This window comes from Heteronotia binoei, chromosome 19 (genome assembly GCF_032191835.1).
Source record: "Heteronotia binoei isolate CCM8104 ecotype False Entrance Well chromosome 19, APGP_CSIRO_Hbin_v1, whole genome shotgun sequence".
NCBI classification, from domain to species: Eukaryota; Metazoa; Chordata; class Lepidosauria; order Squamata; family Gekkonidae; genus Heteronotia; species Heteronotia binoei.
Genome location: NC_083241.1, coordinates 2,430,422 through 2,446,006, shown reverse-complemented (window position 1 = coordinate 2,446,006; position 15,585 = coordinate 2,430,422). Strand labels below are relative to the sequence as shown.

At 49.3% G+C, this 15,585-nt stretch overlaps 1 protein-coding gene across 1 annotated transcript in view; it reads right to left on the bottom strand.

The window, feature by feature from the left end:
• The window catches only part of ITGA11 (integrin subunit alpha 11), a 154,611-nt gene that overhangs the window by 78,755 nt on the left and 60,271 nt on the right, over positions 1 to 15,585 (bottom strand). The window contains exons 4-7 of the mRNA XM_060260361.1: positions 12,389 to 12,498; positions 9,238 to 9,329; positions 3,817 to 3,931; positions 127 to 254 (exon numbers count right to left, since the gene is read on the bottom strand). Coding sequence (XP_060116344.1) covers positions 127 to 254; positions 3,817 to 3,931; positions 9,238 to 9,329; positions 12,389 to 12,498 — 445 coding nt within the window. The remainder of the gene's footprint in view (positions 1 to 126; positions 255 to 3,816; positions 3,932 to 9,237; positions 9,330 to 12,388; positions 12,499 to 15,585) is intronic.

Below are 15,585 nucleotides of genomic sequence, written 5' to 3'. Positions count from 1 at the left end.
TTGGAGAGGAGCACGGTGTGTTGGCAGCGGAGAGAGACTTGGCAGCCCATAATCCAAGGGAAGCTGTCAAGCAAGACAGAAGGATGTGCTGAAAGGGGGGAGTGTCCCCCAGCTGTGTTTTCTCACCTGTATTTGGCCTGGCCCGATATAGAATTTCTTCAAGATGTTGATCAGGAAATGCTGGACTTCCACCCAAGGGTAGATGCTGTTGGATCCATCCAGGACGATAATTATATCCATGTACGTTTGGCACCCTGCGACGAGACAGGCAACAGATCAGGGTGAGGTCTTGGCTACTTGCAGGAAGCAGAGAAGGCCTGCCCAGATGCTCCCTGACCCGAAAAGCTGAAGGGTAGACTGATGCCAACCTCCAGGTGGAGCCAGTTGTGCAGTGATCTGTTCCCCACAAGGGGGGGGGGGGAATGGCAGCTTCAGAGGGTGGACTCTATGGCATCACAGCACTGCTCCCCCCGCCATCAACTCCCCCTTTCCAGGCACTGCCCCAGATCTCCAAGAATTTCCAGAGGCAGAGTTTGCAACCCTGTTCTCCCTGCCCCCCACTATGCTTTAAAATCTCCAAAATTCTCCTATTTTCTGATGTGCTTTACCTTCATTGAGACTCTAGGACAGGAGCATCAAACGTTTGGCCTGAGGGGTGGGCCACCTATCAGGCCTGCAAGCGTGTGTGTTTCTGTTCTGTTGGCTTGTTGTGCCAGGGGTCTCCTGGGTGTAACCGGGTTTTGCCTTTCCCTTTTCTTTGTATTCATGCCTTCATGATCCATTATTTATCAGTAGGAAGGCAATGTGAACTATTTAGATGAGGAATAACAACATGCCAGCGAGGTGGATTAAGCTGCATGTGTGTGTCCAGACCAAGTTCACCCACCACATTTCCTTTGTAGACTGGGGATTTTAACCAGGCTTCCCCTATAAGTTGGCTGGTACTGACCACTATACATTTCTGTCTCTGTTTTATTGCATGGCGTCACAGAAGGTGTAGTTATTTTTCTGGGGAAGACTATAGTTTTGTAGACAACTCATATCTCGTCTGTGTCATGGTACCTTCACATGTTCTTGACGAAGCAACTTACGTACAAAAGCTTGCAATGTCCAGCCATTTCATGCTTGGTCTTAGGCTCAAAGCACTGCCCATGAGATTTCTGTAATGAATGCTAATAAATCAAAAGTAGGTTTGCAACTGAATACACACCTGAACAACAACTGAACAGCATACTCAAGATCGCTACAGCACAGACACCGTCTCCAGAATTTGATGCAATAATCCAGAGCAAGAGGTGTCGGCTATCAGAGACTGTTACATAAACAACATATTGCAAGAGTGCTAATCTTTTAAGCATTGTTAAAGGATTTTTTAATAAAAAAAATCTTTAATTGTGTTTGCTGTGTTGGCATAACTTGTTATGGCACACACGGCCCAGCCCGACAAGATCTCATTTATGTCAGATCTGGCCCTCATAACGAATTACCGTATTTTTCGCACCATAAGACGCACCCCCCCCCCAAAAAAAAGTGGGGGGGAAAGTGTGTGCGTCTTATGGAGTGAAGGTACCGGTACGTACCTTCCTCCGGGGAGGGGGGCGATCCGCTGCCTCTGCATCTGATCCGGACCTTCCCCCGTGCCTCCCTGCCTGGCTCCATCTTCTTTCAGCAAGCGCTGGGATCGCTCCACGTGGCCCCACCGCAAACCCAGCTCTTCGCGAGCGCCGGCTGCAGAGAGGGCAGCGTGCTTCCTCCTTGTCTGTCTGCCTGGCTCCACCTCTGATGCTTAAAGCAAGCGCTGGGATTGCTCCCTCCGCCCTCCGATCCCAGCGCTTGCTTTAAGCATCACAGCTGAAGCCAGGCAGACAGACAAGGAAGAAGCACGCTGCCCTCTCCACAGCTGGCGCTCGCAAAGCGCTGGGTTTGCGGAGGGGGCGGGTGCTTCCTCCTTGCCTGTGTGCCTGGTTTCAGCTGTGATGCTTAAAGCAAGCGCTGGGATAGGAGGGCGGAGGGGGCGATCCCAGTGCTTGCTTTAAGCATCAGAGGTGGAGCCAGGCACACAGGCAAGGAAGAAGCACGCTGCCCCCTCGGCAGCCGTCGCTCGCGAAGCGCTGGGTTTGTGTTGGAGCCACGTGGAGCGATCCCAGCGCTTGCTGAAAGAAGATGGAGCCAGGCAGGGAGGCGCGGGGGAAGCGCCGGATCGGAGGCAGAGGCAGCGGATCGCCCCCCAGGAGGAAGGTGCGTCCTATCGTCCGGAGCGCCTTATCGTCCGGAGCGCCTTCTTATGTTCTAGAAAGATATATCTACAGTGCAGCCTTTAAAAAATAGCTCCTCCCCAAGGAACTCTAGGAGACGCCTGGACTTATTACAAGAAAATTTGCAGCATCCTCTTCGGACATTTGAAGGCAAACAGCGAGAGAAGTTTAACGCCTGCCTTTGGGTTTAGGTTGGGAAATACCTAGAGATTTGAGGGGGGGCCAGTGGAGGGTGGGGTGTGGAGAAGGGGAGGGACCTCAGAGGTGTGTAATGTCATAAAGTTCACCAGCCACCCTGAGCCTGCTTCGGTGGGGAGGGTGGGATACAAATCTAATAAAATAATAAATAAATTACAGCAGGAACTCCTCAGCTTATTAGGCCAAACCGCCCTCCGATGCAGCCAATCCTCCAAGAGCTTACAGGGCTCTTTGTACAGGGCCTACTATAGGCTCTCGGAGGATTGGCTGCATAGGGGTGTGTGGCCTAATATGCAAAGGAGTTCCTGCTACAAAAAAAAGCCCTGAAGTCCACCCTCCAAAGCAGCCATTATCCTCGAGGAGAACCGAGCTCTGCAATCTGGAAATAAGTTGTTATTGTGGAAGTTCCCCAGCCCCTAACTGGAGGTTGGCAACTCCAGGATTCAGCCCATCTATTTCTGGGGCTCCCTGCATTTTGTTTCCCTAACCAAAGCAGGAAGGTTCATATGAAAGACACGGCTTTCTGTCATTGCTGCTGCCTAGGAAGAAAAGATCATATGAGCATATGAAGCTGCCTTCTGCTCAATCACAGCCCCCTGGGTCCATCCAAGTCAGTCTTGTCTGCTCCGACTGGCAGCAGCTCTCCAGGGTCTCAAGCGGAGGTTTTTCATGCCTCCTTGCCTGGATTCTTTTGAGTTGGAGATGCTGGGGATTGAACCTGGGACCTTTTGCTTACCAAGCAGATGCTCTACCACTGAGCCACAGCCCCATTTATGGCTCTCCAGGGTCTCCAGCTGAGGTTCTTCATGCCTACTTGCCTGGACCCTTTTTCGTTGGAGATGCCGGGGATTGAACCTGGGACCTTCTGCTTACCAAGCAGATGCTCTGCCACTGAGCCACAGCCCCATTTATGGCTCTCCAGGGTCTCCAGCTGAGGTTCTTCATGCCTACTTGCCTGGACCCTTTTTCGTTGGAGATGCCGGGGCTTGAACCTGGGACCTTCTGCTTACCAAGCAGATGCTCTACCACTGAGCCACAGCCCCATTCATGGCTCTCCAGGGTCTCAAGATGAGGTTTTTCACGCCTATTTGTCTGGGCCCTTTTTAGTTGGAGATGCCGGGGCTTGAACCTGGGACCTTCTGCTTACCAAGCAGATGCTCAGCCACTGAGCCACAGCCCCATTCATGGCTTTTCTCCTGCTGCTGGCCTCCTCCAGCTCTTCCTCCTCCTTTCACTCCCTGCTGTCTGTGGGGACTTCTCCAAGTGGGACTGCAGTGGCCAAAGGACACCTGCTCCCCCAGCATCCCCTCCGAGTCCCACCATGCAACCAAGGGCTTCTGAACAGACCGTTCCCGGTACATACGCTGGAGCGCTGGAGCCACCGTCTTGGAGAATCTGAAGTTGGAGTTCACCCTAGAGCACATCCCTGTGGTGTAGTACGAACTTCCGCACTCGTGAGACCAGAGAGGGCTGCAGGCCTGTGGATGGGAGGGGTAACAGAGGTGGTGGTAAATGGGACGTCGAGGAAGGTTTTAGAAGCATGACGCCAACTGTGGCCCAGGGAATCCCTCCAGAACTGGGGACGTTTTATCTTCTGAGCCTCTTTGAGAGGCTTTATCCAGACTTCAGCATGCCCCAGAAGGGTGCAGTCTGTTGCTGACATAAAAACACTTTCGGTTTTCACCCAAGCAAGAAAAGTCATCAGGAAAAAAAAGATAAAGCAAGCTTGTGAACTGCTGACCAGCCCCTGGTGGGCCCTGGAATTGTTCCATAAGTGAGTCATGGCCTACCCCATAAGCCGGCTGCATGGACATCACTTCTGAAAGATTCAGGCAGGCTGGGTCCAGACTGGCGCTTTAAGCCGACACAGGGACGGTTCGCGGACGGATCAAAAAATCAAATCCAAACACGCGCATCTGCCTCCCGTCCTTAGGTGTCTCAGCTAGGTAGGGAGAGGGGATTCCCCACTTTGGAGGCCCTCCCCCCACTTCAGGGTCATCAGAAAGCGGGGGAAGGGGAGGTAAATGTGCACTGGGCACTCCATTATTCCCTATGGAGAGATTTCTGTAGGGAATAATGGAATATTGATCTGTGGATATCTGGGGCTCTGGGGGGGGGGCTCTTGTTTTTGAGGTAGAGGCACCAAATTTGCAGCAGAGCATCCGGTACCTCTCCTCAAAAGACCATCCAAGTTTCAAAAAGATTGGACCAGGGGGTCCAATTCTATGAGCCCCCCAAAAAGGTGCCCATATCCAACATTATTTCCAATGAAGGGAAGGCATTTAAAAGGCGTGCAGTCCCTTTAAATGTGAAGGCCAGAACTCCCTTTGGAGTTCAATTATGGTTGTCACAACCATGATACTGGCTCCGCCCCTCAAAGTCCCCAGACACCCTAGTCTCAGTTGCGGCTCCAAAAAGCAAATTTTAGCCCCACACACCATCTGCCTTTCTGGCATATGAAAGTTGGAGCGTGCAAGTGAGGCAGATTGACAACGTGAACCTGCCAATCTACTCTAGGAGCTCACCTGCATTATTTAAAAAAAAAAAAAAAACTGCCCAGAGCGCATTCGTGCATGTGTGTGTGAGCACATGTGCGCATAACCACTAAAAATGTATGGAAAAAAAGAAACCCCAACCGTGCCAAGGAGATGGTGCGCAGCAGCCGACTGACTGCACCAAAGCGCCTCCCATGTGGGAAACGGGCAACTCGCGCAGGGGCGTCTGGTCGGAATTCGGCCGTTCCATTTTGAGACGCCTCCCGTGTGCCTGAAGCTGCCGGTTTGGACCCTGCCGTGCTCTTGCTTTAAGCTTAAGAGGAGAGAGAAGGCAGCTGCTTCACCTCTTGCAAGGCTGAAGGGCTGACTCCTCTCTGCAAGCGCAAATGAAGGGAGGATCCACACAGCACTTCTTCCTCCCAAAATCTCTCAGTGCGGCAACGTCCTTCGCAGAAGCAGGTTCTGCTCAGCAGAGATCATCCTCGCCCCTGAAACTGTCCCTTTAGTTGCATCACTGTCCTGATTCTTGTAACCAGCACTAGAGATGTAAAATTTCCAGAAATTTTGAAGCTCAGGGAAAAAAAACAACAGTTTTTTTTCGGGGAAAACTGGAAATTTTCGCAACAATTGGAAAAAAAATGCCACATTAGCACTTCTTTTTTCTTTTCCTGACTGAAAGACATTCTGTTACCTTAGAAACAATAAAATATGACTATGGGCAATTGGCATGAAATTATCACAACTCGCATATTAAAAATAGAGCGTATCCAAACAATTTATTGCAAACAGAACTTACTTTTTAAATAATATTTATTTGTAATTGTAACAAATGGAGCAACAATCTCCTGAACTGTTTACAAGTTTATGTGGAACAGACAAAAAAAAACCCTCCACAAAACAATTTTTAAAAATCCAGAAATAACAATTATTCATATTTCCTCTCCACAGTATTAGATAAAAATTAAAAAAACTCATTCTTATAAAAAGAATTGAAGAGGGGGGAAGTGTCTAGAAGGGAGCGCAGGACTACGTTTCAATGAATGGGCATGGTCTAGGACTTGCTTGTCTTCAGTGCACAGAAGTTAGAATAATCTGATAACATACGTATTTTTTAGAAATGATTTGGAAAATATTTGAACACCTTGTCTTAAAATATTGTATTTGTCATGTTAAAATAAAACATTCCATAATCATTTTTTTTTCAATTTTTCCAATTTTTCGGCAAAAAACAAACAAAAAAACCTTCAGGAAAAAAATGGGTTTTTCCCCCAATTTTTTCCGGTCCTTTACATCTCTAACCAGCACAGGCTCAAGGCCCCATGGCACCCCAGGCTGGCACCCTGCTGCCCCCGCCCCGAAGCACTGCAACGCAGCGCTGTGCTCTTTTGCACTTTCCCGAGCACACTGCACCTCACGCCCACGCCCACCCCTTCCCTTCCCATTGCTTCCTCCCCCAGGCGATCAGAGCGCACTGTGCCTAGGCCATACCAGCTACAACGTCCTGCGCATCTTATGGTTTAGGTTTTATTAAATTTATCCCAAGCCCCGCCGAGGCAGGCTCAGGGTGGCTTACAACAATCATCACAAAACAGTGCATCATCACAATAAAATCAATTAAATTTAAAACAATTTAAAAACAGTTGGTGCTAATTCCGATATTATTCAACTTCGGTGACGTCAGCACGCCCTGGATTCCACCCGCTGTTACAAGTCTCAAAGTCAGCCGAAAGCCAGTCGGAAGAGTGTGGCCTGACAGGCCTTGCGGAATTGGGCGAGGTCCCACAAGGCTCTAACCTCCCCTGGCAGCTGGTTCCACCAGGAGGGGGCTGCTACCCAGAAGGCGCAATCCCTAGTAGCTGTCAGCCTCGCCCCTCTTGGCCCGGGAATCACTAAAAGATGTTGAGTTCCTGATCTTAGTACCCTCTGGGGGACATGTGGGGGGCGTCCCTTCACCTCCCCACCCCAAGCACAATCACAGTGTGCCGTGCCTAGGCCAGGGCCATAACCACGGGGGGAGGGGGGCACGGCCCCTCCACCCAACCCCCACTTCCACCTATGTGGCCCCTCCTTTCCTCACTGCTCTCCCTGCAGTCCCGTTTTTGCCGCCACCGCTCTCCCCCGGCTCTTCTTCCCACCCCCAAGAGCATGATAGAGAGAGAGCTGGGGCCCGGAGGCTGGCTGCTGGAAGAAGCAGCCAAGACTCCACAGCCCCCCCCACCCAAAATTGCTGGCTACGAGGCTGGCCTGGGTGTCAAGTCTGTATATAACTCTGGTCAAGTCTGTACCTAACATTGGCTCAGGAGAGAAGCATCCTGGGTAAAGCCAAACTGTATTCCATTGCTGCTAGCTCAAACTCTCCTTACCCCCCTCCTTTTCTTTGTTATGTAGTATCGCTTTGAAATGGGAATATGTGAACGTTTTATCTGAGCCTTCTCAGGCCTGGCACCGGGGGAGGTTGGAGCCAGAGACGCTCAAGGCCAAAGCGGGCCTGAGAACAAAGTAGCAACATCAATGTGTGAATGTGCCCTGCATAGTGCCCCTCCCTAAAGAATCCCTTTGAAGTGTACCTTATATGATTGCATTCTACTGTATGATCTTTAGTCTTTCAATACCAACGTAGTCGAGAACCACAGTATCAATAAACTAGTTATTTTATTTCAACAATGACTCGTTATTAAATCTGCCGACTTGACACTGGGCCCTGCCGGCCGTGACACAGCATGCATCTTATCTTTCGAAGAACACACTGGAGACTTCTCCCCTCTCTGTTCCAGAACCAGAAGGGAGGGGGAGCCAAGCCTCCAGAGTGTTCTTTGAAAGATAAGATGCACGCCGCCGTGTCGCGGCCGGCAGGGCCTAGGCACGGCACACTCTGATTGCGCTGGGAGGGGGGAGGTGAAGGGACAGGAAGGGAAGGGAAAGGAGAGGGCGGGCAATGGCAGCAGCGCCGGCGGGCCAGTAGGCCGGCAGGGGAGGCAGCCAAACAAGACGCCTGCCTAGGGCACCTGGAAGGGGGGAACCCAATTCTGCACCCCCCACCCTCCCAGCGTCCTAGGCAAGCACCGAGTTTGCCTAGTGGGCGAGCCGGCCCTGCTTGTAACTTATCAATCCCTGCATTTTCATATTTAATAAATTACTTCCCATAGCAGGGTAGCCTGATCTTCTCAGATCTCAGAAGCTAAGCAGGGTGAGACCTGGTTACTACTGGGATGAGAGACCACCAAGGAAGTCCAAGGTTGCTATGCAGAGTCAGGCAAGGGAAAACCACCTCTGAACAAGCTATATGTAGCACTGCTAACCGTACCCCATTTCATTGTCCAATGAAGTGTGCATCGATCACATGAAAGCTGACATTCTTCATAAAACTTCGTTGGTCTTAAAGGTGCTACTGGACTCCAACTTTGTTCTACTCAGAGAAAAGGCAATGACAAAAGAATTCCACCCACTAGCAACCCAAAGGAATACAATGCTGCAGTAATTAACTAGAGTAAGAAGAGGAAGCAATGGAGAAGGGCATTTTCAACAGCCCTTTTTCATCCTACACATGGGTGGTGGAGCCTTGCAACTGCCTTGTTAATGGACAAAAATCACCCCAAAATCAGATCTGACTATAGTTGGAAGACAACACAGAAAACACTGGAATGCAATAGATGAAGAATGGAATTATCTAGATTCTGAAAAGGAATGTAGTTGAGGAAATGATGTTTGTTTTATAGAGACTTTCTAATGAGGATGAGAAAAGAAAGAAAGAAAGAAAGAAAGAAAGAAAGAAAGAAAGAAAGAAAGAAAGAAAGAAAGAAAGAAAGAAAGAAAGAAAGAAAGAAAGAAAGAAAGAGAGAGAGAGAGAAAAAGAGAGAGAGAGAGAGAAAGAGAGAAGGAAGGAAGGATGGAAGGAAGGAAGGAAGGAAGGAAGGAAGAGAGAAAGAGAGAAAGAGAGAAAGAGAGAAAGAGAGAGAGAAAGAGAGAAAGAAGAGAAAGAGAGAAGAGAGAAAGAGAAAGAGAGAAAGAGAGAAAGAGAGAAAGAGAGAGAGAAAGAGAGAGAGAAAGAAAGAAAGAAAGAAAGAAAGAAAGAAAGAAAGAAAGAAAGAAAGAAAGAAAGAAAGAAAGAAAGAAAGAAGAAGAAAGTTGTAATAGATACAGTCAGACACATTCAAAACAAGGGCCCATATTGCAGGACTGAGATTAAAAAACAGGTCCCCCTTCCAAGTCTGAAACCTACCCAGCACAAGGAGGACAGAAAGACTTACATAGAAGGCGGCTGGGGATTGCGCCAACATCTCATGGCTTACCAGAAAGCTGTTGTCTTTAGGGTTTGTGGTCAAGCTGAGACCCAGACGCATGTTATCCTTGCGCTCGGACACATTGGAAAGAGTTACTCTTCCTTGGGGAAAGAACGTCAACATTAGGCAGGCAGTGAAAAGAGGCATCAGTCTTGGCAGAGCCTCTTCTGAGGCCTTTTTCACTGTACGCGGTTCTCTCCATCATCGACAATGCTTGGCTTTATAGGAGAAAACAGACAGACAGAAACCACCGACAGACAGGTACCTCCTCTTCCCTCTCTGGAACTGTTGCTTTAACTTGATGGCCTAATGGACTGTGCCGAACTGGCCACAACACCTTAGATCTCCAACCCAAATGAAGACGGACTTCGGAAAAGTCAAGCTGTCGTTGGTGCCTCCCCAATTTCTGGGACCTCCTCAGTGAAAAGAGGCCAGCAAGTTTCACTTAGTAACAGGCTTTTTTTGTGGAAAAAGCCCAGCAGGGACTCATTGGCATATTAGGCCACACCCCCTGATGCCAAGCCAGCCAAACAACAAACTTTCAATCCACTTTCAATGCACTTTGCAACTGGATTTTGCTGTGAGAAACAGTTGCTGAAGTGAATGAAAACGGCATTATTTAGCATGTGGGAAAGCACCATATTTATGACAACCTCCATTAGGTTGAAGAGCCCCATGGCACAGAGTATTAAAGCTGCAGTACTGCAGTCCTAAGCTCTGCTCATGACCTGAGTTCGATCCCCGGTGGAAGCTGGGTTTTCAGGTAGCCGACTCAAGGTTGACTCAGCCTTCTGTCCTTTTGAGGTCAGTAAAATGAATCCCCAGCTTGCTGGGGGGGAAGTGTAGATGACTGGGGAAGGCAATGGCAAACCACCTGGTAAAAAGTCTTCCGTGAAAACGTTGTGAGAGCGATGTCACCCCAGAGTCGGAAACGACTGGTGCTTGCACAGGGGACCTTTCCTTTCCTTTCCCATTAGGTTGATAGAAATTGTCATCCAAATTTGGACGGAAACTGAAGGTGTATTATGGGAGGGGGATTGTCAAAACAGCCAAGATCTGTAGGGGAGGCTTATAGACTGGGTATAAATATGTAATTGTCTTAAAAAAAAAAAAAAAGCTGCTTTTCTTCTCTTTTGAAAAGGCCACCAAGAAAGTCCAGCATTGCTATGCAGAGGTAGGCAATGGCAAACCACGTCTGTTCACCTCTGTTTTGAAAACCCTAAAGAGTTGAGACTTTGTGGCCCTTTCCAGATTAGGGTTGCCAATCCCCAGGTGGGGGCAGGGGATCCCCTGGTTTGGAGGCCCTCCCCCCGCTTCAGGGTTGTCAGAAAGCAGGGGGAGGGGAGGGAAATGTCTGCTGGGGATTCTGTTATTCCCTATGGGGATTTATTCCCATATAAAATCAGGGAGAATTGATCCGCGGGTATCTGGGGCTCTGGGGGGGGCTGTTTTTTGGGGTAGAGGCACCAAATTTTCAGTAGAGCATCTAGTGCCTCTCCCCAAAATACCCACCAAGTTTCAAAAAGATTGGACCAGGGAGTCCAATTCTATGAGCCCCAAAAGAAGGTGCCCCTATCTTTCATTATTTCCTATGGAAGGAAGGCATTGAAAAGGTGTGCCGTCCTTTTAAATGTGATGGCCAGAACTCCCTTTGGAGTTCAATGATGCTTGTCACAGCCTTGATCTTGGCTCCACCCCCAAAGTCTCCTGGCTCCACCCCCAAAGTCTCCTGGCTCCACCCCCAAAGTCCCCAGATATTTCTTAAATTGGACTTGGCAACCCTATTCCAGATCAATGACAGGTAGTAGACCTCGATCCCTACCTCTCTACTTGATCAGACATGGAAAATTAAACTTTTAGGACATTATCCAAGCAATGTGTGTGCTCTCCCCAGAAAGCAGCACTTTCCCATTGTTCTGAGTTGGTTCCAGGGCTTTTTTTGTAGCAGGAACTCCTTTGCAATAAATCCCTGATGTAGCCAATCCTCCTGGAGCTTGAATAAGCAGCAGACGTTTGATGAGTGCCTTGAAAACATGAATGCCTTGCTGCTCTCAAGCTTCTGATGCTTATTCTATGAGGCTCTTTCATTAAGGGCTTACTAGAAGCTCCTGAAGGACTGACTATATCAGGGGTGCCTGGCCTAATATGCAAAGGAGTTAGGCTTCCCAACCCCCTCCCCCCCATTTGCGGCCTCCTCCCCCGCTCTCCAAAAATCCGGAAGCGGGGGGGGGGGGGGGAGAACATGCATGTAGGCATCATGTAGTTGTAGAGCTCCTGATCCGTTTGTAATATGTGTGCCTTCAAGGCTGTGTAGGAAACAGGAAGGGCTTCATTGGAAAGGGTCAGTAATAGTTTCTGTGGTGAACGGCCCCTCCCTTTCTTTTGCTTTTGTTTTCACAAAGTTCTGCGGGAAGAAGATCTAGTAAGTATTTGTGTGAGAGAGGGAGGGGGCAGGGGATTCCCTGGCTTGGAGGCCCTCCCCCCCTTTAGAAAGCATGGGGGGGAGGGAAATGTCTACTGGGCACTCTATTATTCCTATGGAGAACAATTCCCATAGGGAATAATAGGGAATTGATCCATGGGTATCTGGGGCTCTTGGGGGGGGAGGGCTATTTTTTGAGGTAGAGGACCAAATTTTTAGTATAGCATCTAGTGCCTCTCCCCAAAATACCCCCCAAGTTTCAAAACGATTGGACCAGAGGGTCCAATTCTATGAGCCCCAAAAGATGGTGCCCCTATCCTTCATTATTTCCTATGGAAGAAAGGCATTTCAAAAGGTGTGCTGTCCCTTTAAATGTGATGGCCAGAACTCCCTTCGAGTTCAATTATGCTTGTCACACCCTTGTTCCTGGCTCCATCCTCAGTGTCTCCTGGCTCCACCCCCAAAGTCTCCTGGCTCCGCCCCCAAAGTCCCCAGATTTTTCTTTAATTGGACTTGGCAACCCTAAAAGGAGTTCCTGCTACAAAAAGAACCCTGGTTGGTCCAAACATTCCCTTTTGAGATTTTCATTACCTAATCCTCACTAATAGTGTGAAGAAAGAAAGTTGACATAAACCACCAAGTACATCTGCTCAGGGGAATAACTGTGCGCCCTCACCTTTCTGAGATAGTCATGTCCCTGAGGATGTATTCCATGTACATTTTGTCTCATAGACTTACCCAGGTTGAGCTTGGAACAGGTGCTGTTGGCCTCGATGTCCACGGAACACTTGTAGACATCTCCCGTCTTCTGCTGCCCGTTCGTTTCGTAAGGGGCTCCCACCACCAGCCTGGAGGGGAAGAAATATTGTGCCAGGTCTTTCCTAGTCACTTGCAAAGACAGCAGGTTTCAACACCAAGACAGCAAAGTCCCATGCCACACGGGAAGGGTTTCATGAAGGAAAGGTTGTCAAAAGCAACTGAAAGGCTGCCATCACACACACTACATAATGCACTTTCAATCCACTTTCAACAGACTTCCCAACTGGATTTTATGGTGTGAACTGGCAAAATCCAGCTGGAAAGGGCATTGAAAGTGCATTATTTAGTGTGTGTGATCGCAGCCAAAATGTTCCACATCCACACCTCTGGGCTGTGCGTTTGCCCAAAACGTGATGCAGTTTTCTAAACTCAAAACAAAACAAAACAAAAAACAATCTCCTTGTCTCATGTATTCCCTAGTTGCTGATTCACTGGTTATGTCATAGAAGGGTGCAACGTTTTGTAGTCACCACAGAGGAGGAGAGATTCCCTGCTTCCATCTAGATACAAGGAACAGGACAAAGTTAGTTCTCCACAGTTCCTTTCCCACAAACAGCTGGCAGCCATCGAGAACTCTAAACAGTGACTAATTCCTGTTTGGAACGGTGGTTTTTTTCAATTCACCCAGATCGAAAACTGGCAAGAGGCAAATGTCTCGAGACCCAACAGTATCAGCCGATTCAGAAAAACAATCACAACGGAGGGCAGGAAATGTTGTCTCTTGACTGTCATTTCTTGGAAGGAGACGCGGTCTTCACATTACATATTAATAGTGCCTCAGACAAAAGGCCCTTCCTGCATTTGACAAGGGCTTTGAGTCAGGAATGGGGCTAGAAGGAGGCCAAGCCAGTATTCTCCCCTTCCTCTGTCTCTCCTCCTCCACCCTCGGACAAACGGGCTGTGAAAGTGAGCAACCTGGGCGTGGATGAACCGGAAGAGAACAGGATGCGCCCTGCCAGATGAAACCTGCAAGGCCTGCTTTTGGAATATGTAAAGTACTGGGGTCGACACAGTAAGAGACCAGAGGCGGAGAGTGATTTCAGCAAGCTTTACTTCAGGAACACCAACACAGACTGAGCTCTATTCAAACCTCCCGCTCCTTTATACAATTCTTGCCCCCTTCTGATTGGACCTTAACTATGTACATGGATTGGCTATTTACAGAGGCCTAAGGGCCTATCAGGGTACAGTATGAGCCTAGATGTTGATTGGCTACTTATGTTTCAATCCTTCCCCTGATTGGGCACGCTTAGGCCTTCTCTGGAACCCTGGTGTGGAGTACAAGCTTGGCTTGTTCAGCTTCCCTCCAAAAGTAACAGTTCCCTCCAAAAGTAACAGTTCTCCATTTGAACCTAGGACACAAGAGAATACTTAAGTTCAGGCCTCAGATTCAGTAGCAGCTCACAGGAGCACAGCTCCTGAACCTTTCTAAGGGTTCCCCCTCCTCCTCCCCACCTACCCTGTCCATCGAATAGGAGGTGCAGCTGCATAACAATCCCTGGATTAGAAGAGTGGGCAGCCAGACAGCCACCAGGAGCTTTCGGCTACCCCAGATTTCAGGTAGTGGGTGGCTTGCCGGCCTTTTGACTGAGCCCAGGAGTGCCCCAGGTGAGTGAGGTCTGGAATTATTGCCTCTGCAAGTACCGTTTTGAAACTCCCCAGTTCTCTGTGGGGACTGGTAGCAGTCTTTTACTTCCTTGTGGTGCTAGGAGATGGGTCCATTTTGAAGTCTTATATGACTATCTGGCTTCACATGCCTCAAGACTAGGAATTACTTGTACCAATTCCTCAAAGCAAACAACCGATTCCCCACTAGTCACTGCATTTTGACTCCAATTCCTTTGCAGCTTCCTGATCTCCAAAAAACAAGACCAAGTCGTTGCGGGGGAAACTGGAGGGAGCCGCGAGTCAAAACACAGCCATGCAGCGGCTAGTGGGGAATCAGTCGCTTGCTCCGAGGAAAGCAAGAAACCCGCGGGCAGAGCAGCCGCTGATGAGGAATTGGCATTAGTCTTCAGAAGCAAAAATTAGAACCACTTGGCTGTTGACAAGCTGATCGGCCCAATGCAGGTATCCCCTGGCTGCAGTGTAAAGTCGCCAGCTCTGAGTTCGGAAATACCTGGAGATTTTTTGGAGGGGGGGGTTGGGGAGGGGAGGAACCCCAGCGAGGTATAATGCTGTCAAGTCCACCCTCCAAAGTCGCCATTTTCTCCAAGGGAACCGATCTTGGTCATCTAGAGATTAATTGTAATAATGGGCAGGCCTGTGCCCCTCGACTGAACCCTGCTCCTCCGACACCCCCCCCTGTTATTTTTGCACATGCAAAGCGCACACGCGCCACTGATGTCACAATGACATCACTGTAACCTCCCCCCCCCCCCGACTTTGCCAATGCCTCCTGAGCCTCGGGAGACCTCAGCAAAATCAGGACAGCAGCAGCACGGGTGTGGGGTAGGCCTGCCAAGTCCAATTCAAAAAATATCTGGGGTCTTTGGGGGTGGAGCCAGGAGACTTTGGGGGGTGGAGCCAGGAGACAGGGGGTGGAACCAGGAGACAGGGTGTGACAAGCATGATTGAACTCCAAAGGGAGTCCTGGCCATCACATTTAAAGGGACCACACACCTTTTTAAATGCCTTCCTTCCATAGGAAATGAAAGATAGAGGCACCTTCTTTTGGGGCACATAGAATTGGACCCCCTGGTCCAATCTTTTTGAAACTTGGAGGGTATTTTGGAGAGAGGCACCAGATGCTACGCTGTGATTTTGGAGCCTCTACCTCAAAAGACAGCCCCCCCCAGAGCCCCAGATACCCGTGGACCCATTCTCCATTATTTCCTATGGGAATACATCTCCATAGGGAATAATGGAGTGTCCAGCAGACATTCCCCTCCCCCTGCTTTCTGATGATCCTGAAGCGGGGGGAGGGCCTCCAAACCGGGGGATCCCCTGCCCCCACCTGGGGATTGGCAACCCTAGTGTGGGGAGAGGGGATGCCTCATGGCTCCCCTAGGTCAAATGGCGCCCTAAGCAGCCACCTACTTGGCATACTCCCATGCACTGGCCCTGGTGGGAGATAGCATTAACAAGTGAATCAGGTATCCCAGTTTTAGACTGGA